General features: G+C 35.0%; 3 protein-coding genes across 4 annotated transcripts; 2 read left to right on the top strand and 1 right to left on the bottom strand.

Annotated features, from left to right (window-relative positions):
• The first annotated feature begins 4,317 nt into the window (after positions 1-4,317).
• LOC131845722 (cytochrome P450 6B6-like) lies at positions 4,318-16,025 on the top strand. Of its 2 annotated transcripts, XR_009357649.1 has the most exons (3): positions 4,318-4,372; positions 8,427-8,707; positions 15,853-15,944. XR_009357649.1 is itself a non-coding variant. In XM_059194814.1 (2 exons), the coding sequence occupies exons 1-2, from the start codon at positions 9,195-9,197 to the stop codon at positions 16,020-16,022; spliced, it is 1,530 nt and encodes a 509-aa protein (XP_059050797.1). In that variant the 5' UTR covers positions 8,719-9,194; the 3' UTR covers positions 16,023-16,025. The 2 variants fall into 2 exon arrangements, 1 of the variants encoding a protein (XP_059050797.1); XM_059194814.1 differs by lacking the exons at positions 4,318-4,372; positions 8,427-8,707 and adding an exon at positions 8,719-10,554 and having other exon boundaries at positions 15,853-16,025.
• Positions 4,327-5,876, bottom strand: LOC131845721 (uncharacterized). Its single transcript, XM_059194813.1, has one exon. It carries the CDS (start codon positions 5,384-5,386, stop codon positions 4,619-4,621), a length of 768 nt encoding a protein of 255 aa, XP_059050796.1. The 5' UTR covers positions 5,387-5,876; the 3' UTR covers positions 4,327-4,618.
• Positions 16,026-23,434: 7,409 nt separating the features above from the next.
• On the top strand, positions 23,435-27,127 carry LOC131845720 (cytochrome P450 6B6-like). The gene is made up of 2 exons (XM_059194811.1): positions 23,435-24,794; positions 26,958-27,127. Exons 1-2 carry the CDS (start codon positions 23,435-23,437, stop codon positions 27,125-27,127), a joined length of 1,530 nt encoding a protein of 509 aa, XP_059050794.1.
• Positions 27,128-27,601: the final 474 nt, after the last annotated feature.

The raw sequence follows: 27,601 nt of genomic DNA on the forward strand, positions 1-27,601 counted from the left end.
AATTCTCAGACCTACTCAATATGCTCACAAAATTTCATGAGAATCGGTCAAGCCGTTTCGGAGGAGAACGAAAACTGTGACACGAGAATTTTATATATAATAATAATATAATAATAATATATAATAAATGATATCCCTGGACAATTAAAACAGCGCCATCTAGACCCCATGGTAAGCAAGGCTTGTGTTATGGGTACTAGACAACTGATATAAATACATAGATTTTTTTTATAAATACCTACATAATATACATAGAAAACACCCAGACCGATACAAACAATCATTCTCATGAATACAAATGTTTGTACCGTGCGAGGAATCGAACCCGCGATCATCCGAAGTAAATCTGAACTAAACCGCGAGGCCGTCAAACAATGGAGTAGGGCGAAATAGGGCGCCCTAACCGCAGCGAATTGGGGACCGCCCTACAACATGCACATGCGAAAGTCCTAACTCCAAAAAAGGCTTTTGGGTATATTGTGTGGTCTTTTATTATTTATTTTTTTTATTTATTACTCTTTATTGTACCATAATAACAAAAAAAAAAAAAAAAAAAAAACATATATACAAACGAAAACAATATTTAGATTATGGGTACAAAAGGCGGTCTTATCGCTTATGAGATCTCTTCCAGACAACCTTTGGGTAGAGGAGAAAAGACAGAAGGTGGTGGATGGCGCATGATGGAGTAGAAACATTAATAATATTAATATATAAAATAATACATATCATAAACATATACATTCTACATAATATATAAATACATAACTTATAAAATAAATATACAATAATATAATACAAATATATACGAGTATAGGTACACAGCAACATATATGCAATTATGAAGGCGACAATTTAGTAATAAGAAAGAAAGGACAGCAGAAAGAATATTTACTGAGAGAGATAGTGCGATTTCACAGCGTTCTTGAAAATGGTTAGTGATTGCGCACTCCGTATGGAGGATGGTAGTGAGTTCCACAGTCGCACGGCGCGCACAGAGAATGAGTTAGTGTAGAAAGAAGAAGTATGGGAAGGAGTTTTAAGGCATAGGTTTGTTGCACTGCGTAAGCCATGATTTTGGGACTCACCGAGAAAAACAAATTTTTCTTTAAGATAGTAGGGAGTTACAGGGTTAAAAAGAATGGAGTAAAGAAGAGAGAGGATATGCCAGTCACGGCGAAGACGTATAGGGAGCCACTTGAGCTTTGAGCGATACTGAGAAACATGGTCATATTTGCGTAGTCCAAATATAAACCTTATACAGATATTTTGAAGGCGCTCAAGTTTATTTAATTGGACTTCGGTGAGGTCTAGGTAGCAGGTGTCGGCATAATCAAGGACAGGAAGGAGTAAGGTGTGTGCAAGCGAAATTTTGGTGTCGACGGGCAAGAAATTACCCAATCTTCTTAGTGAGCCTGCGACCATGAAAATCTTTCGACTAAGCTCAGCCATCTGGACTGACCATGACAAGGTCTTATCAAAGTGAATTCCGAGATTTTTGACACTGTCGCTATACTCTATACACACACCGTCTAACACTATCCGCGGAAGCGTACTCGTTTTTATTTTGGCTATGTAGCGTGGGCTGCCGATAATGATGATCTGAGTTTTTGCCGGGTTTAATGCCAAACCGAAAGATTTGCACCAATTAGTAATTACATCCAGGTCTGTAGCAATAGTCTGTATGGCGGTTGTAATGTCAGTTAACGTAGCTTATGTATATATCTGTAGATCATCTGCATAAAGGTGGTATGAGGAATGAAGTTGTATAGTGATGGAATTAATGAATAACGAAAAAGAAGAGGAGATAAGACGCCACCCTGAGGAACGCCGGCAGAAGTATGACACCACGATGAAAAGGTATTGTCAATACGTACTCGTTGCCGACGCCCAAACAGGTAAGTTCGAAACCAGTCAGTTACCATTGGAGATATGTTGATTGAACGCATGCGTGCTAACAGAATGTCAATATCAACAGTATTAAACGCATTACTGAAGTCCAGTAATGTAAGAACTGTTAATTGCGAATTATCCATTCCGTGCCGGATATCATCACTTATTTTGACTAAAGCAGTGGTCGTACTATGACCAGGTCTGAATCCTGATTGGAGTGGATTTAACAGGTCATTTCTTGATAGGAATTTACTAAGTTGATCATGGACAAGTCGTTCAAGAGCTTTAGAAAGGAAAGGAAGAATAGAGATGGGACGGTAATGGGAAAAAGAAGACGGCTTACTAATTTTAGGAAGAGGAATAATATGGGCATCTTTCCAGATGGGAGGGAAAAAACTAGAGGATAGGGAGTTGTTAAAAATTGTGGAGATTGTAGGGAGGATAATATCGAGGATAAGATGGACCATAGTACGACCAACACCATCAGTACACATGGCATCAGAGTTGATTGATAACAAGCTCTTCTCAACATCACAATTAGTAACTAGATTAAACTTAAAACTTGGATAATCAGGAGTTGGAGTAGTTGAAAGGAGATTTAACGTATTTGTTTTCATGTTGTTGTTAATAACAAAGGAAGATGAGAAGTGCCTATTAAGGTTGTCTATGTTGACATTGAAAGAATTACTGATGGGATTACGATCTTTACCAACCCCTAGAGATTTGAGAAATTTCCAGACTTTGGCCGGATTACCATTCTCGACAGATTTATGAATATGGCGTCGTTGTGCCTCTCTACACACCTTATTGCAGTGATTTCTAGCTTTAATGTACTGGTCCCGATATTTATCAGGGTCGGATTTAAATTTAGATTTCGCCTTGTTTTTAATGATCTGGATGTCCTTAATTTCTTTAGTTAGCCAAGGTGCAGGTAGATGCTTCACGCGAATAGGTCGAATAGGAGCATGGCGATCATATAGGTCAGTGATAATTTTGTTAAATATCTCCACCTGATCTTCGACAGATCCTGTATTATGAACTGAGGTCCAATCAATGTCCAGGGCATCCTTACGCAAACGGTTTAAATCGATAGCACCAAAATTTCGTCGCATCAGGATTTTATGTCTGCATTTCGGAGGACGTATTCTAAATGATAGGAAAATAAGGTCGTGAAAAGAAAAGGCATCCGCAGTGTGTTGACCATGTTTATCGACAAGATCAGGGGAAGAGACAAGGATAAGATCTAGAAGGGAAGGTTTACAACTAGGAAAGTAATGCGTAGCACGAAGGGGCAAGATAGTGAGGTTACAGGCATCAGCCATAGATCGGAGACAGTCTGAGCGATAATCATTTTTTAAAAGACATGTGTTAAAGTCTCCTAGTATTATTGTATGTTCATAGGATGGGATCATATTCTCTAAGAGATTTTCTAGAGGAGTGAAGTAATCAATTGTAGGTAAAGGACTGTACACAACACCTAGGAGTATTTTGGAGTGAGAAAGACTGACTTCGATGAAAAGGTGTTCTGCTTCATTGGAGGGATTGTTACTATTTGAAATGGAAATTATATTGAAAGGAATATGTGAACGCAGATAAATAGCAACACCACCACCACCCTTACCAATACGATCATTGCGGATAAGAGTGAAGCCAGGTAATGTGTAACAGGAAGATGGGAGACAAGGTTTGAGCCAAGACTCAGATACGAGAATAGCATGTATAGTACTGACATTAAACGACGCCAGCATATCCGGGAAATGAGCTGGAATGCTCTGTGCATTTATATGCACAGCATTAAAATTTTTACTTACAGTAGCGAACTCAGCTTGAAGAATTTCGTCTATGGGAGTAGGCAAACTATAAAAACTAGTGTCACCAGCGCCAGAAGAAGCGGAGTGAAAACTATCATCTTGCATAATTGACAATATTACTTGTACGAATATATACAGATCAATAATATACCAATAATATAAAATAAGATATACCTAACTATAATAAAAAAAAAAAATAATAATAAAGACAGTACCTCTACCCGCCAGTTGAAAGTACGATATGAACACATTTCTTATTACATACCATTTTACAAATAAGTTTAACTAAGAACAATAAAAAAAGAATTGACACAATAATATGTAGTAATCTTACAATATATTAAAAAAAAAATGGTTTTGCAAAATAGTATTTAAGACGGAAAGAAAAAGAAAAAATAATGAAATAAATTACAAATTTTAATCATAGACTCTTCGTCTATGATTGATGGCAGTATAAAATTACATAGATCCGTGTAAGCGAGATAAACATACTGTTTTGAAGTTCCTTCTCTAAGGCAGTATCTCATTCTTAGATACATTAGTATGAAATGACGCTGTCAGTACTTAGTTGTCAAATCAAACTGTCAGAAAAGTCAACATGAGTGTAGACTTAGTATAATATGACAGATCAAAACAAAATTTTATAAAAATAAAACTCAAATTGTGAAGTGAGTTACCCACTAAAAATAAACAATTATTTGAATTTAGTAATTAGTTAGCAGTTCAATATTAAATTAATAATCTACCTACGTTTAATAAAAGTGAACAAGAGGAAGTTGCGGACAGTATCAATATATGATTATTTATATTAACACTACACGGAAACAACTTTGAAACGTGATGAGTTTTCATAAGAATCACATTACTTAAATTATTGCAGTACACGAAGAAACATCACAAACACACACTCACGTTCATTTTCTAACGACTCGCTTGCTGCGGGCTGCTACCGCGGCAGAGGCCTTCGGTGCAGCCGACCCTCTAGCTTCCGATGAAACCGAACTCAAAGCTTTCGATGCAATCGCAGCAGCGGCAGAAAGAGAGTCTATAAGTTTGTTGACCTCAGTTATGGTGGTGACTCGATGTCTTGTGTCGCCATTTCCGGCGATAACCACAAATCCGTCGCGCGTCCAACACTGCTTAACTCCAAAGTGGCGTCGAGCGCATATAAAAGCCTCGTGCCTCCCCTTAGTCAAAAACTCGGAGACTGTGATTCCAGTGTCCTTCAACCCAGTCTTGGCAAACCATACTTTATTCCGTAAAGCGAGATCAGGAAATTTTACCAAGATAGGACGAGGTTTGTCTCCAGATGTTCTGCCCATTCGGTGACACCTGCTGATGTTAGCTTGGGAAAAACCTGGGATCTTCAATTTGTCTGCTAAAACTTTAACTATGTCTTGGGAAGTATTACTGCCACCGGATTCCTGGACACCATGGAATAACAAAATCTTTCTGCGACTTCGCATCTCGAATTGGTCCATCTGGTTTGCTAGCAATTCTAGTTGCTGCTGAAGGTTGCAGAAAGTGTTTGCTACAAATGTTTGGAATACTCCAAAGTCTGCAGTTATAGAAGACACAGTGCTTGGTGTGGTGCTAACTTTTTGCAAATTGCTTTGAAAGGAGGCCATCTTTGCATTTAGTTGTTCCATCATAGTGAAAAATGTACCTTGTAGTGCATCCATAGTGAGATCTTGAAAGGAGTAAATGTTACTGGTACAAGCAGAAATATACTATCTCTTGAAGTTTGGCATATAAAAATTCAAAAATATGTAGATATATTAATTATTTATAAATATAAACTGGGAGCACTTTTTACTTGAGTGTATTGAGATGCAGCTACCCACAAAAAAGTTTTACTGGGTACTAATCCCATATCACACCATACCACCCCGTTATCCTTTTGGTGGGGTGCAGTATTTGCGAAGGTTTGTCCACACGTGATGTGTCTGCACTCCAAAAGCGGTAATACTAGTGTCACCAGAATTTATGTTTATTTTATGTTTTCAGTGTGTAGTTTATGTTTGATATTTATTTATATATGGTAGTATGTCGTAAATGTTTGCTTTGTATTGTCCGCCTGGATTTATGTATGTATGTGTATTATTATTATTATTTTATTATGTTTATTGTATATGAAGATGTCCGCTGAAAACCAGCGTGGTGGCACCCCGTCACGACATATGCTGAGCGGAGACCTAGTTGGTACTCTAATTATTAATATAAAATGTAAATTAAATTTTAAAAATTATTTTCAGTGTACCAAATAAACAATTTTCTTTCTTTTTCTTTCTTTTTACACTTAAAAAAAAATTACTAAACTTTTGAATGAATGAATGAATGAAACTCTTTATTGTTCCTCTCACAGAAAATACAATTACATATACAATTATGTATAAAATGATAAAAAAAAATACAATAAACAAGACAAAGAGGTAACAATGGGCGGCCTTATCGCTAAAAAGCGATCTCTTCCAGGCAACCTTAGGATGGAGAGAAGTGATTAGATTTGCGTCTGGTAGAGGTGGATGAGATGGGCCCCTTACACACACATCAGTACAATGACGCGGTGATGATGCTCCGCAGTGGTGGATACGCATTTTGTTTTTTTTTTTTTCATTTTTATCATTGTTCTTGGTATATGTGTTTATATATATATGTAGGCGATTCCCACACATAAATACACAGCTTCATAAATTTATTTATAGTTATTTACAAATATTTATTACATACAATTATTTAATAATAATAACCTTAATTATATACAATATACATATACTTATACATAAATATATACGTAATATTTATTTATACTTTATCAATAATAAACCGTACCGGTTCGTCTGGTACAATTGCAGCGTGCAGTGGAAACGCTCAATAAGAGGTTGACGTCACAACTCTTTTGTTCGCTATGTAGGTAGTCAGCGCGCCGAGGAACCGGCCAACAGCGCGAGCGCACATTCAATTCGATCTTACCAAACCAGTCGAGAACTATCTATGACGCGGAACGCTCGCTACTCGCTTGATAAATCGGCCGTACTGTAATTGATATTGCTCTGCTTATTCTCATTTACATATATCACCTTATTCATTAGTGCTTATATTCATTCTGTGCTTATTTCTTTACTGTGCTTGTGACTTTCTTCTCCTTCTACTGTATATACTTTCTTCCTATCTAAGTGTAACTGTGTTTACGTGTTGGGACAATATATATATCAACCGTAAGTCGAACTTTTATTTTATATCTACACTAATAAGAAGCCCAAATATATTAGTTCCTTTTGTTTGATTTTCTTGTTTCCTTTTTTTTATTTTTTTTTCTCTTAATGTTTTGTATCGTATTTATTATTTCTATTTATATGTTATAATAATTTATATGCTGCTGTGAGCGTCGTCATTGTTGTGTTGTGTTGTGATGTGTGATAGTCATAAATATTATTCTATTCTATTCTATTCTAAACAATATTGGAAGAAAAGTTATAAATATACATATAACATAATACAATACAAAATAATATAATAAACTTACATATACATACACATATATGAATATATATACAATCACAAAAAGTGATATTTTATATTAATAACCAGCGACTTCGTCTGCGTGGAATTTAAGTTTATTTTTTAGTTTAAGTTTATTTAGTTTGACGACCTCGGTGGTCTAGTGGTCTAGCACACCGCTTTACGTCCGATGGTCGCGGGTTCGATTCCTCGCACGGCACAAACATTTGTATTCATGAGTATGATTGTTTGTATCGGTCTGGCTGTTTTCTATGTATAATATGTATGTATTTACAAAAAAAAAATATCTATGTATTTGTATCAGTTATCTAGTACCCATAACACAAGCTTTAGCTAGCTTAACATGGGTCTAGATGGCGCCGTGTGAATTGTCCTGAGATTATTATTATTATTATTATTATTATTATTATTATTATTATTTTAATAAAACAAAATAATTTTCAAAAAGTAGCCTAAGTTACTCCTTATTACATCAGCTACCTGCCAAAAAAAGTCTCGTCAAAATCGGTCCAGCCATTTCAGAGATTAGCCGGAACAAACAGACAGACAAAAATTGTAAAAAATGTTATTTTGGTGTATGTGACGTGTTTATATTCATATGCATGTAGTAAAAAATTGTTATTTCAATATTACAAACAGACATAAAACAATTTTATTTATATGTATAGATGTCTACACAGTTATCAACAATAAACACGTATCTTATCTTAAAGATTATTTCTATTTTCTATTTCTTAGTCACTTTTGGTTATTTTCGGCACTGCTTTTTCGAATTACGTCTTTTTTTATCGCAAATATGATTTGCAGTTGTTATCTTATTTTTTTTTAATATCATTACTATTCTTATACTAGCTACTCGCCCCGGCTTCGCACGGGTCTTCATGTGTTATACTCGTACATATAAACCTTCCTCTGGAATCACTCTATCTACTAAAAAAAACCGCTTCAAAATCCGTTGCGTAGTTTTAAAGATATAAGCATACATAGGGACGGACAGACAGCGACAGCGAATTTATTTTATACTAGCTTTTGCCCGCGGCTTCGCTCGCGTTAATTTATCCCCTTAAGGGTGAAATTTATCAAAAGCCTTTCTTAGAGGATGCCTACGTCATAGTAGCTTTATGCATGCAAAGTCTCAGCCCGATCGGGTTAAAATTGACAAAGTTTCATACAAAGTTTCTTTTGATTAAATTTAAATAGTTTTGGAGTTCAAAACATCCTGAAGCGAGTTTATAGAAGAGCGAGGTATATTAAAGAAGACTTGGGAGACGTTGTTCTGCTCAGTAATGCCATTTACTAGATCTAAGTTTTCGGACCAACTAACAACCTCCTACTGAAATATGCATAAAATACAAGTGGTCACTCTGAAACAGCAACAGTACAGTCTCAGGTTGACCTCCACGTAGTGCCTCTGGAAATCATCGTGGTCAATTTCTGGTGAACTCATCACAATGTTAACTAACCGTACACCGTTGGCGCCGGTGAGTAATCCTGTACATTTTTATATATTAAAGATGGGGATGCTTGGTGCAAAATTTTATTTAATATTAATTATTATACATTACGTATAAATATTAGCCAAGTTTAATTTCTGTGCTGTTGATTTTAAAGAAACAATGTATAGCATAACATAGAGTCTTAAATTAGCAGTTATACTACTTGGCAATATTCTTACCACATTTAAACACAGAAATGTGCCACTTGCCAGATCTAATTAAGTTTTCAGACCAACTAAACCTATAGAATTAAGCATAGAAAATTTTCAATCAAATCATTACAGCCAGGGTGATATTTTTACAGGGTGATATTTTTATGAATAAATAAAAATCATTTTGTATTTACTTATTGCATTTACGGAATCCTAAACCACACACATTGTATACTGATAAGTAGAACATACTGCATTTATTTTAGACTGATAGTATGTTTTGCGCGCAGTAAAATTTTGGCAAGACGACACTCAAGACAATGATAACGCTGTTTGTAATATTTGTAACTATTATAGCTTTATACTACTACAATACTAGAACCTTCAAATATTGGAAGAAGAGAGGCGTCAAACATGACAAGCCAATTGTCTTCTTCGGAAATAACATTGATGGAATCCTTCTACGCAAAAGCAAAGTGCAACTCACAACGGAGTTGTACAAAAAATATCCCAACGAAAAGGTAGTTGGTTTCTATAGAGGAACAAGACCGGAGTTGATAATCAGGGATCCGGAGCTGGTGAAACGTGTGCTTGTTACTGACTTTGGTTACTTTTTTTACCGTGGATTTGTGCCAAATAGGAACGTAATCGAACCGATTCTACGCAATTTGTTTTCGGCTGAAGGTGACTTGTGGAAGATGTTGAGGGTACGTATGAGCCCAGCATTCAGCAGCAGTAAATTAAAAGGCATGTTTCCGTTGATTGTGGAGCGTGCTTTGAAACTGCAGTCGCGGATCGAAGAAGTTATTTCCACTGGGAAAAGTACGGATTCAAGAGAGTTGATGGCGAGGTACGCCACTGATTTCATTGGTGCCTGTGGTTTTGGATTAGATTCGGATAGTCTCAACGAGGAAAATTCTGATTTCCGAAAACTTGGACGCAAAATATATACACCTGGTCCAGTTAATGCTATTGTCGCAGTCTTGAAGGATATGTTCCCAGAATTATGTAAAGATCTCAAGTTCTTTTCTAGACTTGAAGCAGAAGCACAAACTTTAGCACTTGATATTCAAAAGGCTAGAAATTATGAACCAATTGGCCGAAATGATTTCGTTGATATGATGCTTGCTATAAAAAAGCAAGGTGCCATAGAAATTGAGTCTATTGAAAAAACTAAACCGGACGGAACCTCCGAAGTAGTGTCAATACAGTTTGACGATGATATTTTTATGGCACAGTTAATAGTTTTCTTCGCAGCTGGATTTGAAACATCATCAGCTTCTTCCAGTATGACGTTACATTATTTGGCTTATCATCCAGAAGAACAAACAAAAGTTCACGAAGATATTGACAGAGTTTTAAATAAATACGATAACAAACTATGTTATGATGCATTAAAAGAAATGACATACTTGGAAATGGCGTTTAAAGAAGCAATGCGGTTATTTCCACCTCTTGGCTACGTCTCCAGACAGTGTTCTAAGAATTATGTTTTTGAAGAATTGGGTTTGATTTTAGAAAAAGACATTAACGTTATGATTCCAATTGAGGGTTTACACAATGATCCTAAATACTGGGACAATCCTGAAGAGTTTCGGCCACAGAGGTTTCATCCAGACAACGAGAAGTACATTAAAGATGTATATTTGCCTTTCGGTATTGGTCCAAGGAATTGTGTCGGTATGTGAAAGAAATTATATTTGTTGCTTGATTATGTTGAAGAAGTCGCTTATACTATCGCATAAAATTTATACAAAGATGAAATATTCACCTATAACAATATAGTTAAATAGTTAGTTTCTCATAGTAACTAAAACATGTTCATGATGTGCAAACATAATGAAAGCATAATTCTAAAATTTATAGTACCTATGACTTTTATATTACCTATTATTTTATTCGACATTAGCAGTGCAGTTTTAGATAAATTACTCTTTTTTATATAACAATATATGCCAGATATAATAATCTATAATGCTGATATACCTCTAGTATTGCCATTCCTAAGAACCATTACATCATGTTTCCATACTTTGATTATACAATGGGACTTATTGCCATTACTATTACTGTATTTCAAATTCAAATTGAAAATATCTTTATTCGTGTAAAGTCTATTACAGACTCTTGTGATATATCAAATCTATCGACAGTTCGGAATGATTTTGAGATGAGAAGAACTGATAAGAAACTCAGCTCGTATTCAATAGTATAATCGTAATAATATCCAACAACCTTTTTTTATCCGATGATAATGGATTGGTACACCCGTCTACGCTAACGGTATACGCTATCAGAGCACCAGTGGAGGATGATAGGATGACTTTATAGTCATCCTATCATCCTTATGGTCAGGTCTATTAGCATATCTTGAAAAAATCACCAGAAATCACGATGGTTTCCAGGGAGAGGGACCACGTGGATATCAACTTGGCTTACATTGCTAGCGATTGAGTAAAAAGTTCATATTTATAACAACCCGTTTCCTCCCGTTCAACTTCTTTCGTTTCAACGGCTACTAAATATATTTTCCCCAGAACGTTGCGACGACTTTTGCGCATTCTGTCGCACTTCTTAAAATGTAAATGTAAATTGGAGTCCAGTCTCCGGAATTAGCCTTTCATTTGGACCGTTGTGCGTGTAGAGCCAGACTACTAAAGTAGCCAGCCAATCTCTTCCCAAACGCGCAGTCTCCTGATATCTTCACAGACTTCACGGAGTGACCTCACCGTTCCGATGATTTATTTTCATTGTGTGGCCACTGCAAGCACTCCAGGATTACTTGAACCACCATTTCTTCAGCTTCAAAGCAGCCCAGACAAAGGGGACTGTCTGTAGCATCTATTGTGTACAAGTGTTTGTTTAAGGGACAATGGCCCGTTGTTATGGCCTATCATTATTGTAAGGTTATGTCTATCTAGATTCAGTAGGAGTTTTGTTAGTCGATGGTTTGTTTTTGGAATTGCCATTTTTGATTGTTTGCAATCAGTGGTTAGATTCCATCTTTGGTATTGTATCTCGGTGGATCTCTGGCGAATCCAGATACGAAATTGTGAGAAGGCTATTGGTAAAATCGGGAGGGGGCCTGCAACTACCATTCAGATGTTAGGCACAAAGGACAGGTCAATAGATGTGCCATAGTCTGGCATGGTGTTACCACAGATAACATAATATTACATACAGATACCCCATCCCATACAAGAAAATGGTTCCTTCCTAACTCGGGCTATTCTTCGGGCTATTTTATTTCGCCACCGTAGCCGCTAGATGTCGCTAGATCTGAAGCAGTTCGGATTACTAGTGGGTGCTTAGTAACAAAGCATGAAAATAGATGGCAGTCAATTCAGTCTACATGACATCTGTTTTGCAAAGATATGTATATAATAGATATGTAGGTAACTGTATCGTGTACCTCATTAGGGACGATTCAAGATTCAATGTAAATGTGTAGGTATAATATCGTTAGCCAACACTCTGCAGATATGGCTTATGTGCCAATGTATATACCTATTATGTTATGGTTTATTTTACATTCCATGCCTATTTTTTTGATATGTTGTAACGCGTCTGCGCTATACGTATAGCCTGATTTTGATACGTTTATACTCGTACGTATCAAAATCGGGCTATACGATTTTTTATTTCAATCGTTATATGTATGAGACTGATTTTAGCTACAATTAATTTACTGGTATATACCTCATGTATTCTACGATGTACCCCTCTTTTACCTAATGAGAATTCCGCTATATCTTATATATAAATTTTGTATCACAGTGTTAGTTGCCATATTTCTCCCACATTTTGATGAAATTTGATATGTATACTTGCCAGGTCTGAGGTAGGGTTGTTATCTATTTTTTATACCCCTAAGTCATAGGGGTGGCCTACCCCGAAAAAATATTTTTTTGTATTATGGACAATTTTTTATTTATTTATAATGTTACATTGAAAATACATACACGCCTAAATTTTCACCCGTCTTTCACCAACCCCTATTTTTAATAGCGATATTCTTACAAATATTATAAATGCTAAAGTAACTCAGTCTGTCTGTTTGTCTCGCTTTCACGCCAAAACTACTGAACTGATTTAATTGAAATTTGATAGACAGATAATGTAGACCCTGAGAAAGGCTACTTTTTAATGCGAAAAAGTATTGAAAGGGGAAATGAAAGGCTATATGAGGATATCGTAATTTTTAAAGTCAGATCTTGTAAGATTAAGTGAACAGGGTCGGTCTAGGTTTTTCATTATTAGAAATGTGTAACGGGGTAACACGTTATTTAGTGCGAAATTGTGTATATTACAATAAAATTTAACGAGAAAATTTTATAATGATGTCACTGGGACACTCATTGCCTTACTACTATATCGTCCGTTAGTCGCGAACTTTCTGGAAACACGAGAGGCGCGCTCCTATTGGTCGGTCGGCGCGGTTACCGCGCGTAGATGAGTAGATGAGGTAGACGACTCGTCTACCTACACGGCGCCGCAGCGTAAGTACTTACTATACATACGTAGTATACATATGGGTGTTACAAATGTTTTTATTAATAATACTCATTATTAATAAAAACATTTGTATATATGAGTAATATTACTCTGTTATCTAAGCAAGTAATGTGTGCTTATTTTGAACTTGATAACATTCTGAATTACTCGTATATCTTTCAATATCTTTAGCGGTATAAACCAGGTTATGTACTACTACTAGTATTGTTAGTGAGGGATAAAGTTGATGAACAAAAATAAAACAATATTCGTATTAAAAATATATTCATCTAATATTTTTGGCATTATTTTTAAGTTTCTTCCAAATACAAGGGGTCTGACATGAGGTGTTATGTACCTACATTAAAAGATACTTTTTGAAATGTATGAAAGAAATGTATGTACCTACATTAAAAGATAATTTTTGACATGTATGAAATGTAAGTACCTACATTAAAATATAATTTTTGAAATGTGTGAGATGTATGAAAGAAATGTATGTACCTACATAAAAAGTTCATTTTTTAAATGTATGAAATGTATGAAAGAAATGTATGTATGTACCTACATTAGAAGATAATTTTTGACATGTATGAAATGTATGTACCTACATTAAAATATAATTTTTTAAATGTATGAGATGTATGAAAGAAATGTATGTACCTACATAAAAAGTTCATTTTTGAAATGTATGAAATGTATGTACCTACATTAAAAGATAATTTTTGACATGTATGAAATGTATGAAAGAAATGTGTGTACCTACATTAAAAGATAATTTTTGACATGTATGAAATGTATGAAAGAAATGTATGTACCTACATTAAAATATAATTTTTGAAATGTATGCACCGTACAATAACAATACACGTTAAACATCATACCACAGAGTCATACGCAAGTTAAAAACAAACTGCTATGATATTAATGAGAAAGGAAAATCAACTTTATGGTATTAGAGTTAGGGTCGATTTCTCTCTTTTTTTAATAATTTTTTAATCTTACCAGTTGCCAGTATTCGAAGACAGCTACGATTCGTACTCGATATTTTAAATTATTATGTAATCGATTTTTCAGTACAAATGTAAATAACCAACGACACTAATAATGTACTACTATATTCCGTTCTTTGAAACGGAACACTGCTATAATACAAAATAATGAAAATTTACTGTTCACAACGACTCATTAAAAGCATCATCGAATAATGCGCTGTAATAAAATCCTGTTATCGATTATTCAAAAAAATCGATAATACATGTATTTATTTTTAATATGACAACACTTCATACATAAGTATTATTGGAAATAGTATTACTTGCTTGTTCGGCTATTTTTAATTTACTTAAAAATTTTTTATATGTTTAATTTACAATAATAATATATTAAGTGCTTATTATATGAAAATATAAAAAAGACATTTAATTAGGCCGATACAAATGACGACAATGCCATCTATGAAAGCATTTTGAAAACATTGAGCCCCATATTAGCACTGATTAAAGTGTAATTAAGTACTGGAAAATAACAAAATGAGTAAATATATGAAAATTACTTTTCTAAACGCATTATTTCATTTTAACATGTATATATAACTTTTTAAAAATTGATTAAACATTTTTGAAAACACAGTTTTGTTTTTTAAAACGTTTGCAAAACTATGAAGAATTCCATCGATACCAATCACGCCATCTATATGCAACTTTTAGCAATAATAATGGCTACTTCCTCATTGAGTGCCACTGGCGTTACTAACAACGTATTAATAAATGTTTCTTCCTTTAAAATTACAACAATAATCTACATTTACTCGTTGATAACCTTCGTCATCTATGTTTTCACCTTAACACCGCTTTCCGATGTTCGCAGGTTCGATTTCATGCACTGTGTAAACATTTGTGTTCATGAGTATGTTTGTTTGCATCCGTCTGGGTTTTTTCTATATCTATTATGAATGTATTTATATCTATTGTTTATCAGTGTAAAGAATATAAGCGCTGCAGATTTATCTGTAGATTTATGCTGAGTTGGTTACCTATTCACCTTTGCGGCACGTAAAGCTGCCTCCATTTCTTTTATTTGCACACTAGCTGTACCCGCGACTTCGTCCGCGTGGAATTTAACAAAAAGTACATTAGGAGAATGTTTCTAAAATAAAAGTTAGGCTACTTTTGTTTTAGAATAATTCTCCTAATTAACTTCGTTACTCCTTATTACATCAGCTACCTGCTAAAAAAAGTCCTGTCAAAATCGGTCTAGCCATTTTAGAGATTAGCCGTAAAAAATGTTATTTTGTTGAATGTACCGTATTTATATTCATATGCATGTAGTATAAAACGGTTATTTCAATATTACAAACAGAGACTCCAATTTTAGTTATATATACGTATAGATCATTGTTTTCTGTACCTCAATTATGTGTTGGTAATTGGTGAATACAGAATCTATCTACTCATATAAGATCTACATGTTTTACATTTGCAGGAAGTCGTCTTGGTCTCATACAAGCTATGACCGGCCTGACTGCAGTCCTGTCCAAGTTCAGAGTGGAACCAGCCTCAGACTCTGTATATCACCCTGTGATAAACCCAAGGTCTGAAATAGCCCAGGGTATAGTCGGAGGTTTACCACTTATGTTCTATGAAAGAAACTGAAATAATAAGTATCTATAAGTATCTATAATAAATAGTAATAAGTAGTAATAAATAGTAATAAGTTAATAGTAATAAGTATCTATAAGCTTGAAATATGCAGTTTTATTATCCTACTGACAAACTTTCTCGACTGACATACTCACAATCTTTCGCGTTTATAATAATAGTAAGAAAGATAGGACCATGATCCTTGGCACTGAGACATGGCATCTTACCTCATAGGAATGACAACGCATTAGTGGTAGCAAGGACATGAAATAGAAAAATAAATAGAAACAGAAACAGAGACAGAAACAGAAATACAAATAATATTTCTTCAAATAAACTTAGTACAATAACTTTTGAATAGTCACATTTTTTTGATTCAATCACTCATTAGGAATGCAGACTCATCACAAGAAGAACGAGCAAGAAACTTGCGTGTTACTTAACAGTATGTTCATATATAAAGACGACGACGACGGTAAGGGGTGACCCCTTACCGTCAACTTGTTTGTCATTTGAATTTGGTATATATATATTATTTTATATATAAAATTCTCGTGTCACAGTTTTCGTTCCCATACTCCTCCGAAACGGCTTGACCGATTCTCATGAAATTTTGTGAGCGTATTGAGTAGGTCTGAGAATCGGCCAACATCTATTTTTCATCCCCCTAAATGTTAGGGGTAGTCCACCACAAATTTTTTTTTTTTTTTATTTTAATGCAAAACAACGTTTGCCGGGACAGCTAGTAGGTATATATATAAAAATGAATTGCTGTTCGTTAGTCTCGAGAAACTCGAGAATAGCTGAATCGATTTGGCTAATTTTAGTCTTAAAATGTTCGTGGATATCCAGGGAAGGTTTAAACTGTTATAAAATATGAATAAATTACATGTAAAGTAGCAAAAACAACAACACTGGCGGGGCACCAGTGGAGGATGTTAAGATGGCCATGATGGTCAGGTTAAGTAGCCCATCGTAACAACAATCAAACAAATTCACCAAGAATTTATCACGATGATTTCCAGGGGGATCCGCGTGGAAGTCAACCTGACATGGTATATCGCTAACAATGGAGTCAACAGTCCAGTCATTATTAACAATCCGCTTCCCCCTGGTTTCCAGAGGTTACCGCGTGGAGGTCAACCTGACACGGTACGTTGCTAGCACTGGAGTCCACATTATATATAGTTCCCGCCACAATATCATCATTACATACTATAAAACAAAGTCGCTGTCGCTGTCTCCGTCCCTATGTATGCTTGAAAACTGCGCAACGGATTTTGAAGCGATTTTTTTAAATAGAGTGATTCAAGAGGAAGATTTATATGTATAATACATGTGCATCCGGGCGATGCCAGGGCGGGTAGCTAGTATAAGTATATAGTTAAGTTAGACTTTTTTTTTAAATATAAATAATGGAAACAAAAAAATACACATTATGTATTTTCTGTTCACATTAGTTTATGTCAAGTAATTATATAATATACTAGCTGTACCCGAGACTTCGTCCGAATTTAATTTAATTTTTCTATAAATGAAAGAACTTTTCTAAAATAATGGTAAACTAAGTTACTCCTTATTGCATCAGCTACCTACCAAAAAAAGTCCCGTCAAAGTCGGTCCAGCCATTTCTGAGATTAGCCGGAACAAACAGACCGACAGAAAGACAGACAAAAATTATAAAAAATGTTATTTTGCTGTATGTACCCTATTTATATTCATATGCATGTAGTAAAAACGGTTATTTCAATATTACAATCAGACACTTCAGTTTTATTTATATGTATAGATAAAATTCTCGTGTAACAGTGTTAGTTTGCCATACTCCTACAAAACGGCTTGACCGATTTTTATGAAGTTTTATGTATTCGATATGTCTAGTGTATGTAGGTTGTTATCTATTCTTTATACCCTTAACTGATAAGGGTGGCCCACCCTAAATATTTTCTTTCACATATTGTATTGCTACTAGCTACCCGCCCCGGCTTCGCAGGAGAGTATATATACATGCATATATTATATATATGTATAAACATTCCTCTTGAATCACTCTATCTATTGAAACTGCCGAATTAATACCCTAGATAAACCAGGACAGACCGTACCGGAGAACATTTTTTTATAGATGATAATTGAATGGTGCACCCGCCTGCGCTAACGGTTTACGCTGGCGGGGCACCAGTGGAGGATGATAAGATGAACATGAGATCAGGTCAGTTAGCCCATCGTGACAAATTCACCAGGAATTTATCACGATGGTTTCCAGGACAAACCGCGTGGAAGTCAACCTGACATGGTACATCGCTAACAATGGAGTCAACAGTCCAGTCATTATTAACAATCAACTTCCCCCTGGTTTCCAGAGGTAACCGTGTGGAGGTCAACCTGACACGGTACGTTGCTAGCACTGGAGTCCACATTATATATAGTTCCCGCCACAATATCATCATTACATAGTATAAAACAAAGTCGCTGTCGCTGTCTGTCCGTCTGTATGCTTAAATCTTTAAAACTACGCAACGGATTTTGAAGCGGTTTTAATTAATAGATAGAGTGATTCAAGAGGAAGGTTTATATGTATAATACATGCGGGCGATGCCGGGGCGAGTAGCTAGTATAGGTACTAGTAATGGAGTCAACAGTCCACATTGCTAACAATCTCCTTTTCTCCCGCTGGAGAAGATTAACCATAGTCAATCATCATCCTGGTGTCAGGGTCAGGGCGTCCCCAAATAAATGGGACTAAGGTCAGGCATGAGAAAAAAAAAAAGTACATAACACTAATTATAGTAACGCCTACTTGAACTAGATATGATACTTTTTTATAATTAACATTTTTGCTATTTAAATTTATCAGGCTTTAAGAAGTTGTAATATAACTCGCAGAACACCTGCATTTTACAAAACTAAAACTTTGTTTATTTTTCGGACTACTCTATTGCTGTTGACTGCAGCTGGCCTTTACAGCTTCACCGGACGATAGAAGACAAGTGCAGATGGCACTCCAAACTAGAGGACTTATGGAGCGGCTGAAGGCAACTCCCGCCTGACATATACGACTTTAGAATAGAATAGAATAGAATAGAAAATCATTTATTCAAATAAACTTCAAACCCTTTTGAACAGTCATAACAATTTATTTTTTATCTACCACTCGTTCGGAAAGCTGTCTTATCACAAGAAGAACGAGCAAGAAACTTGTGTGTTGCTCTTTTAAATAATCCTTGTAGGTTTACATTTACAAGTCGAAACGTGTGAATACAAACTACCAACCAGCACTATCTTTTTGGGTCAAATATAAATATACAATAAGATTAAATCAGTCGTAGTGATAAGAGCAGACCAGTCCCTACAAGCAGCACTCGTTCACGAGTATGACGGTTGAGCCGAGCCAATCGACGAGTACCCTGACAGTCGAAGATATACGTCGTTATTTGGGTATAATGAATTTTTATTGTTACTAAAGTGCATAATGTCGTAAATTTTACAGTTTACTTTTATAATTTTGTTTTGTGCGTAATATATATTTTTTTCAAGGGGGAATATCTATGGGACACAGTAACCTAGATACATTAAAATAATAATTGCATTTAATAAATTAAAAAAAATATTTATTAAAAAGAGTAACACAAAATTCTTGCTCATTCTTCTTGTGATGAATCTGCGTTCCGAATGAATGGTAGAATCAAAATATGACTATTCAAAAGTTCTTGTAGTGAGTTTATTTGAATAAAGATTATTTCAACTTCTATTGAAGGCCTTATGGGACACAGTTACCTAGATAAATAAAAATAATAATTGCATTTAATAATGTCTAGTAAGACAATATTGTGTACTAAGCACTGCTGTGTCTAAACTGTGTCACCCCACCTTACATTTTCCTATTGTTATTTAGTATATAAGATCAATATTTCTATGTACATATTGTCAGTTTATTATCATCTGTAATATATATCGTCTCGACCAACAACATAGTATCAAAAATCCGCTACATATACAATGTAATGATAATGATAATCAGATACGACAAAATATTAAGTTGAGTTTTAAGAGAGTTAATGTAAATAAACAAACGTGTATGAGGCACCTTGTAGGCTATTAATACGACTTACGAAACTACTATATGTACTATGTACTAAACTACTATATTATGTACTAGTAGTAGTAGTACATAATATAGTAGTAGTTTCGTCTTCGTCCGCGTGGAATTTAACTTTATTTTTCTAAAAGTAGCCTAAGTTACTCCTTATTACATCATAATCAAAACAAGTCCCGTGAAAATCGGTCCAGCCATTTCAGAGATTAGCCGGAACAAACAGACAGACAGACAAAAATTGTAACAAATGGTTTTTTGGTGTATGTACTGTATTTATATTCATATGCATGTAGTAAAAAACGGTTATTTAAATATTACAAACAGACACTCCAATTTTATTTATATGTATATATAGTTTGTTATAAATAAATAATAATAATAATAATCTCAGGACAATTCACACAGCGCCATCTAGACCCAAGTTAAGCTAGCTAAAGCTTGTGTTATGGGTACTAGATAACTGATACAAATAAATAGATACATTTTTTCATATATATATATTATACATAGAAAATACTCAGATTGATACAAACAATCATACTCGTGAATACAAATGTTTGTGCCGTGCGAGGAATCGAACCCGCGACCATTGGACGTAAAGCGGTGTGCTGGACCGCTATACCACCGAGGTCGTCATTTTAGATTTTCGACAGATTGAACTGAAATTAAAGATTGCAGCTACTATGATGAAGACGTTTTTTTTTTACCTAATTTTTTACACACGTTAATATTATAAATGCGAAAGTAACTCTGTCTGGCTGTCTGTCTCGCTTTCACACCAAAACTACTGAACCGATTTAAATGAAATTTGGTACACAGAGAGTCTAGACCCTGAGAAAGGACATAGGTTACTTTTTAATGCGAAAATAGGGTTGTAAGGGGTTGAAAGGGGGGATGAAAGATTGTATGGAAGAATCGTCATTTTTGAAGCTAGAAGCTTAAAACTTATTTTTGAGGCTGCTAATGAAATATAAATAAATATGATATACAGAGTTTTTAAAAATTTTACCCTTAAGGGGGTTAAATAAATTAGGGGATATTTTTTATGTAAATTCGTCATGTTTCAAGTTGGAAGCTTGAAACTTATTTTTAAGGCTGTTGATTAAATATAAATAAAGAGATTGAAAGAGTAATATATGGAAGTGTCGTCATTTTTGAAGCTAAAACGATGAAACTTTTTCATTTGGCTTTTAGTTGGTTAGGTCATTAAATATTTTTTTCATTATTTGGTCAAGGTCACTAATTTACGCGGACGAAGTCGCGGGTACAGCTAGTATTATATACTTGATATTTACCTGTTCGTATATATAATGATGTAACTCCGGCCGATTTCGCCACGACGACTGTCTTCAACTCCGGTTTTGCCGTTGATGTGCTCGCATGTGACTTATGTAGCCTATTTTGTGTGTAAAAATCCTCGCACATATAGATAGACTAGCTGTACCGGCAAACGTTGTTTTGTCTTAAAAAAAAAATTAGGGGTGGACTACTCCTAACATTTAAGGGGATGAAAAATAGATGTTGGCCGATTCTCAGACCTACTCAATATGCTCACAAAATTTCATGAGAATCGGTCAAGCCGTTTCAGAGGAGTATGGGAACGAAAACTGTGACACGAGAATTTTATATATAAGATAGATAATCTATCTATTTATCTACATCAATGTGCGAGAATATCTATCTATATAGATAATAGATTTTATTTGTATCTTAGTACACACATGTAGCCTTAATTATAGCATCATATGACGAGTATAATATAACAAGTTAATAAGTGTAAACCTGCAAGTGTGTGCTACAGCAGTACAAAACTGGTGAACGGTCTGCTGGTCGGCCGACCGTTGAGAAATGTCGTCGTAATTAAAGAAGAGAGTTTGTTTTAAAGGTAAAATATAATTATTTAAATATCTATGTAATTGTTCGTCTTTTTCCTTGTCGAGTCTGTCTTGTCAATTCTTTCCTCTGTCCTAGTTACGTCTTATATCCGGCCAGCAAGCAGTCCTGTCAAGGAGGCCGCAACAACTGGTACATAGCTCAGTGTGGAGAATAACTCAAGGAGCATACAAGGGGGAAGGGGATTGTTAGTAATGTGGACTCATGACCCCATTACTAGCAATGCACCATATCAGGTTGACCTCCACGCGGTTCCCCCTGGAAATCATCGTAATAAATTTCTAGTGAATTTGTCACGATGAGCTAACTGACCTGACCTCATGCTCATCTTATCATCCTCCACTGGTGCCCCGCCAGCGTAAACCGTTAGCGCAGGCGGGTGCTCCATACCATTATCATAAATAAATAAAAAAAAAAAACTCAAGGAGCAAAACTGGTTTTCAGCTATGTCCTCGAGGATGAAAATAAACGTATATATAAAAGTATATATTTACTAAATCAATCAAATATTTAAATAGTAATAGGTGCATATTACTAATATCCAATTGTATATTTGTAGAAACTATACAGAGAAAGTATTTACCTAACATATACTAAAAAAAACATTACGCTGATTGCAAATAAATGGGATAAGGAAGAAGCAGACGAAGATAACAAATACAAACAAAACTTCCACAAATAGAAATAAACGTTGACGATTAGAATAAAGAAAGAATATTCTTCACCAGTGGCGCCGCGGTAATCAGCTAGGATGCAGATTAATCAGTTTCGATTTGTGGAATCATTATGTAGTCAATAAAGCTGATAGATAAGTATTATAAAAAATCTTTCAGAAATAGAAATAAACGTTAAGACGACGCGTCGCAAATATTGACCTCAGAAACCTGAATTTTTCTCAGCAATTAAAAATCCTTCGGGGCTGATATTTAGATATTTCATTTTTCAGATCTTTGACATCATATTGACAGTTCTCGTTACATGATTGATTAACTTTTGTAACAGAGAAAAAATCTCAAAGATTGGTCTTATAAAATATATTTTTAAGTTGTATAAGAAAATGGGATTTATTTAAGACTCGAATTTTCACATTACATTATACTAAATACACACTTAAATAGATTAATTCAGCTGTATATATACATATAACAACCTATAGTTTTTATTTTAAATAACATAAACTGTTTTTCCGCAAAAATCTCTTGCTCACAAGTTGTTTTGTATGAGAGTTAGCCGGAAGAATAACATTGTACACGAGCGGCGCCGCGGTAATCAGCTACGATGCAGATTAATCAGTTTCGATTTGCGGAATCCTAAATCACACACATTATGTAGTCAATACAGCTGATAGATAAGTACATAATATATGTTATATAAAACCGATAGAATTTATTGTACGCAGTTATATTTTGACAAGACGATAGAAAACACATTTGCAATGATAACTCTGTTTGTGATATTCATAACTATTGTAGCTTTATACTATTATAATACTAGGACATTCAAATATTGGGAAAAGAGAGGCGTCAAACATGACAAGCCAATTGTCTTCTTTGGGAACAACATTGAAGGATTCTTCATACGCAAAAGCAAAGTGCAACTCACAACGGAGTTGTACAACAAATATCCCAACGAGAAGGTAGTTGGTTTCTATAGAGGAACAAGGCCGGAGCTGATAATCAGAGACCCGGAACTAGTGAAACGTGTGCTCGTTACTGACTTTGGTAACTTTTTTTACCGTGGATTTGTGCCGAACAGGTATGTAATAGAACCGGTTCTGCGCAATTTGTTTTCGGCTGAAGGTGACTTGTGGAAGATGCTGAGAATCCGGATGAGCCCAACGTTCACGAGTGGTAAATTAAAAGCCATGTTCCCTTTGATCGTGGAGCGTGCTTTGAAACTGCAGTCGCGGATCGAAGAAGTTATTTCCACTGGGAAAAGTACGGATTCAAGAGAGTTGATGGCGAGGTATGCTACTGACTTCATTGGAGCCTGTGGTTTTGGATTAGACTCTGACAGTCTGAATGAAGAAAATTCTGATTTCCGAAAACTTGGACGTAAAATATTTGCGCCTGGTATAGTCGATGCTATTGTCGCCGTTTTAAAGGATATGTTCCCAGAATTATGTAAGGATCTGAAATTCTTTTATAGAATTGAAGCGGATGCACAAACTCTAGCACTGGACATTCAAAAGGCTAGAAATTATGAACCAATCGGAAGAAATGATTTTGTTGATATGATGCTTGCTATCAAAAAGCAAGGAGCCATAGAAATTGAGTCCATTGAAAAAACAAAACCAGACGGGACCTCAGAATTAGTATCAATACAGTTTGACGATGACATATTCATGGCACAGTTAATAGTTTTCTTCGCAGCTGGATTTGAAACGTCATCATCTTCTTCCAGTATGACGTTACATTATTTGTCTTATCATCCAGAAGAACAAGTGAAAGTTCACGAAGATATTGACAGAGTTTTAAATAAATATGATAACAAACTATGTTATGATGCACTAAAAGAAATGACATACTTGGAAATGGCGTTTAAAGAAGCAATGCGGTTATTTCCACCTCTTGGCTACGTCTCCAGACAGTGTTCTAAGAATTATGTTTTTGAAGAATTGGGATTTGTTCTAGAAAAAGACATTAACGTTATGATACCAATTCAAGCTTTACACACAGATCCTAAGTACTGGGATAATCCTGAAGAGTTTCGCCCACAGAGGTTTCGTCCAGACAACGAGAAGTATATTAAAGATGTATATTTGCCTTTCGGTAATGGTCCAAGGAATTGCGTTGGTAAGTGAATTTAATTATATACTTTAAATATTCTAATAACGACATTAAATATAATATAAATACAAATTATATATAAAATTCTCGTGTCACAGTTTTCGTTCCCATACTCCTCCGAAACGGCTTGACCGATTCTCATGAATTTTTGTGAGCGTATTGAGTAGGTCTGAGAATCGGCTAACATCTATTTTTCATCCCCCTAAATGTTAGGGGTCCACCCCTAAATTTTTTTTTATTTTAAGGCAAAACAACGTTTGCCGGGACAGCTAGTATAATATAAATATCTAAGTAAATATTTAGTAACGGAAACATCCCAAAAGAAAAAATATTTAGGAGCTAAAAGGTGTTCATGTCACGTTGGATTAAAAGACACAGAGCAAAATGGGTTAGCTAGGATATATGTGTAATTAAATAAATAACCCTGTACAATACACAAAATCCACCCAAGCTAGGTAGAACTTATTTTATGGGTACTAAAAAACTGATAAAAATACTTAAAAACGTTTTCTTTGAATTTGTATTCCTGACTGGTCCACCAGAAAGAAAGAGCTATGTTTGGAGTTTCTCTGAGGGATAAAATCCAAAACTAACTACAGAGAGCTAAGGTCACCGACATAGCTCTTCGTATCTGTAAGTTGAAGTGGCAGTGAGTTGATCACATCTATCACAGAACCGATGCTCGCTGGAGTAGGCGTTCTAGAGTTGAGACCGCGAATTGGCAAACATAGTGTAGGACGCCCCGCAGCTAGGTGGAGCGACGACATACGTAAGATTGCGGGTAGTAACTGGATGAGAAGGGCTGAAGATCGTGCCCAGTGGCGTGCCTTGGGAGAGGCCCATGTCCACCAGTGGACTGCAGTGAGCTGATGATGATGATGAATGTTTATCCAAACTGTAATCATCGGAAGTAAGGCGGTGGTTAAACTGCTGGACCACCGAATATTACTATGGGGAAAAGCGGCAGATATTAAAAATATATTCATATTACAAAAACGTGCCGTTCGAGCGATCTACTGTATGAAGAGTCGTGACTCATTAAGAGAGAAATTCAAAGAGGCAAATATTCTCACCGTTGCTTCTCAATTTATATATTCAAATATCCTATATGTTCATAAAAATCTTGACTTATTTCCAAAAAACAGCAATATTCATAATATTAATACAAGATTTAAAGACAAACGTGCTGTCCCCAAGTATCGTTTAGAAAAAGTTAATAGGTCTTTTATGGGAATAGGTATAAAAATTTACAATAAGATACCAAAGGATATGTTGGAATTACCCTTAAATAAATTCAAAACATCTGTTAAAACATATTTACTGAGCAAAGCCTATTACTCACTAAACGATTACTTGAATGACGAGTGTGCATGGCAATAGTTGTTCATGCACTGAATTTTCATTTAATGTTAGACATAGACACCTATATAAATATACATTGTAAATAAACTGGCTTTAAAAAAAAAGTAATTCAATTGAGTTTCTTGCCAGTTCTTCTCAATTGGATCTATATACCGAACTGGACGGTAGGGAAAAAAATAAAATTATAATGTAAAAATTTGACGTTCATAAGCGGCTAAAATGTCCTACATTAATAAATGATTTTTGAATTTGAATTTGAATTTGGAATTTGTCATAGTAAAATTTCTCTGAAACCTTAATCTTCTCTGATAATACCTAAACATTACCATGAATTCACGCTATCAGGTGATGCCAGTTGCTCGTTAGACTGAGGCACCCACAAAGAAAACTTTTAAAACGGCCGCATATGAATATATATACGGTACATATACCAAAATAACATTTTTTTACAATTTTTGTCTAACTGTATGTTCGTTGCGGCTAATCTCATGGCTGAATGAAATGGCTGACCGATTTTGACGGTACTGTTTTTGGCAGGTAGCTGATGTAATAAAGGCTACTTTTATTTTAGAAAAAATATTTTTTTTTTGAAAAATAAAGTTTAATTCCACGCGGATGAAGTCACGAGTACAACTAGTTATTTAATAAACCCAGACGAAGTCATGTGTAATGTTATGATTATAATGAATCGATTGCCTCAGAGATGTCTATAAAAGGATATTGCTACAACATGGCAGACAAGGAAACTCAGAGCAGTTCTATTTCTATTTAATGATTGTTGTGCAAATAAAGATTTTACATTTTCAGGAAGTCGTCTTGGTCTCATGCAAGCAATGGCCGGATTGGCTGCAGTCCTCTCCAAATTCAGAGTGGAACCAGCCCCGGAGTCTATATATCAGCCTATCATAAACCCGAAGTCTGAAATAGCCCAGGGTATTTTCGGAGGCCTACCACTTATGTTCTTTGAAAGAAACTGAAGCTATCATTAATGTAAATTTACGTATTAGTAATTAATTTCTTTAAACCCATTTCTATATGCGTTTGTTGATATGACGAGCGTGCATGGCAATATATGTTCATGCACGGGATTTTCATTTAATGTTAGACATAGACAACTATATAAATACACATTGTAAGTAAACTGGCTTTAAAAAAAAAATAATAATATGAAATTCAATTGAGTTTCTTGCCAGTTCTTCAAAATTGAATCTGTGTACTGAACTGGACGGTAGGGAAAAAATAAATTTATAATGTAAAAAATTGACGTTCATAAGCGACTAAAATGTCTTAAATGAATAAATGATTTTTGAATTTGAATTTGATTTTTAATATCTATTTCACTTGCATAAGTGTATGTACAATTTTAACTTTATTTATAATTTTTTTTTTATTTATACCACGTAGGTGGCAAACAAGCATACGGCCCATCTGATGGTAAACGGTAACCTAGC

The sequence above is a fragment of the Achroia grisella genome, unplaced genomic scaffold (assembly GCF_030625045.1).
Source record: "Achroia grisella isolate CSIRO2021 unplaced genomic scaffold, CSIRO_AGI_Agris_v1 utg48137, whole genome shotgun sequence".
Lineage (NCBI taxonomy): Eukaryota > Metazoa > Arthropoda > Insecta > Lepidoptera > Pyralidae > Achroia > Achroia grisella.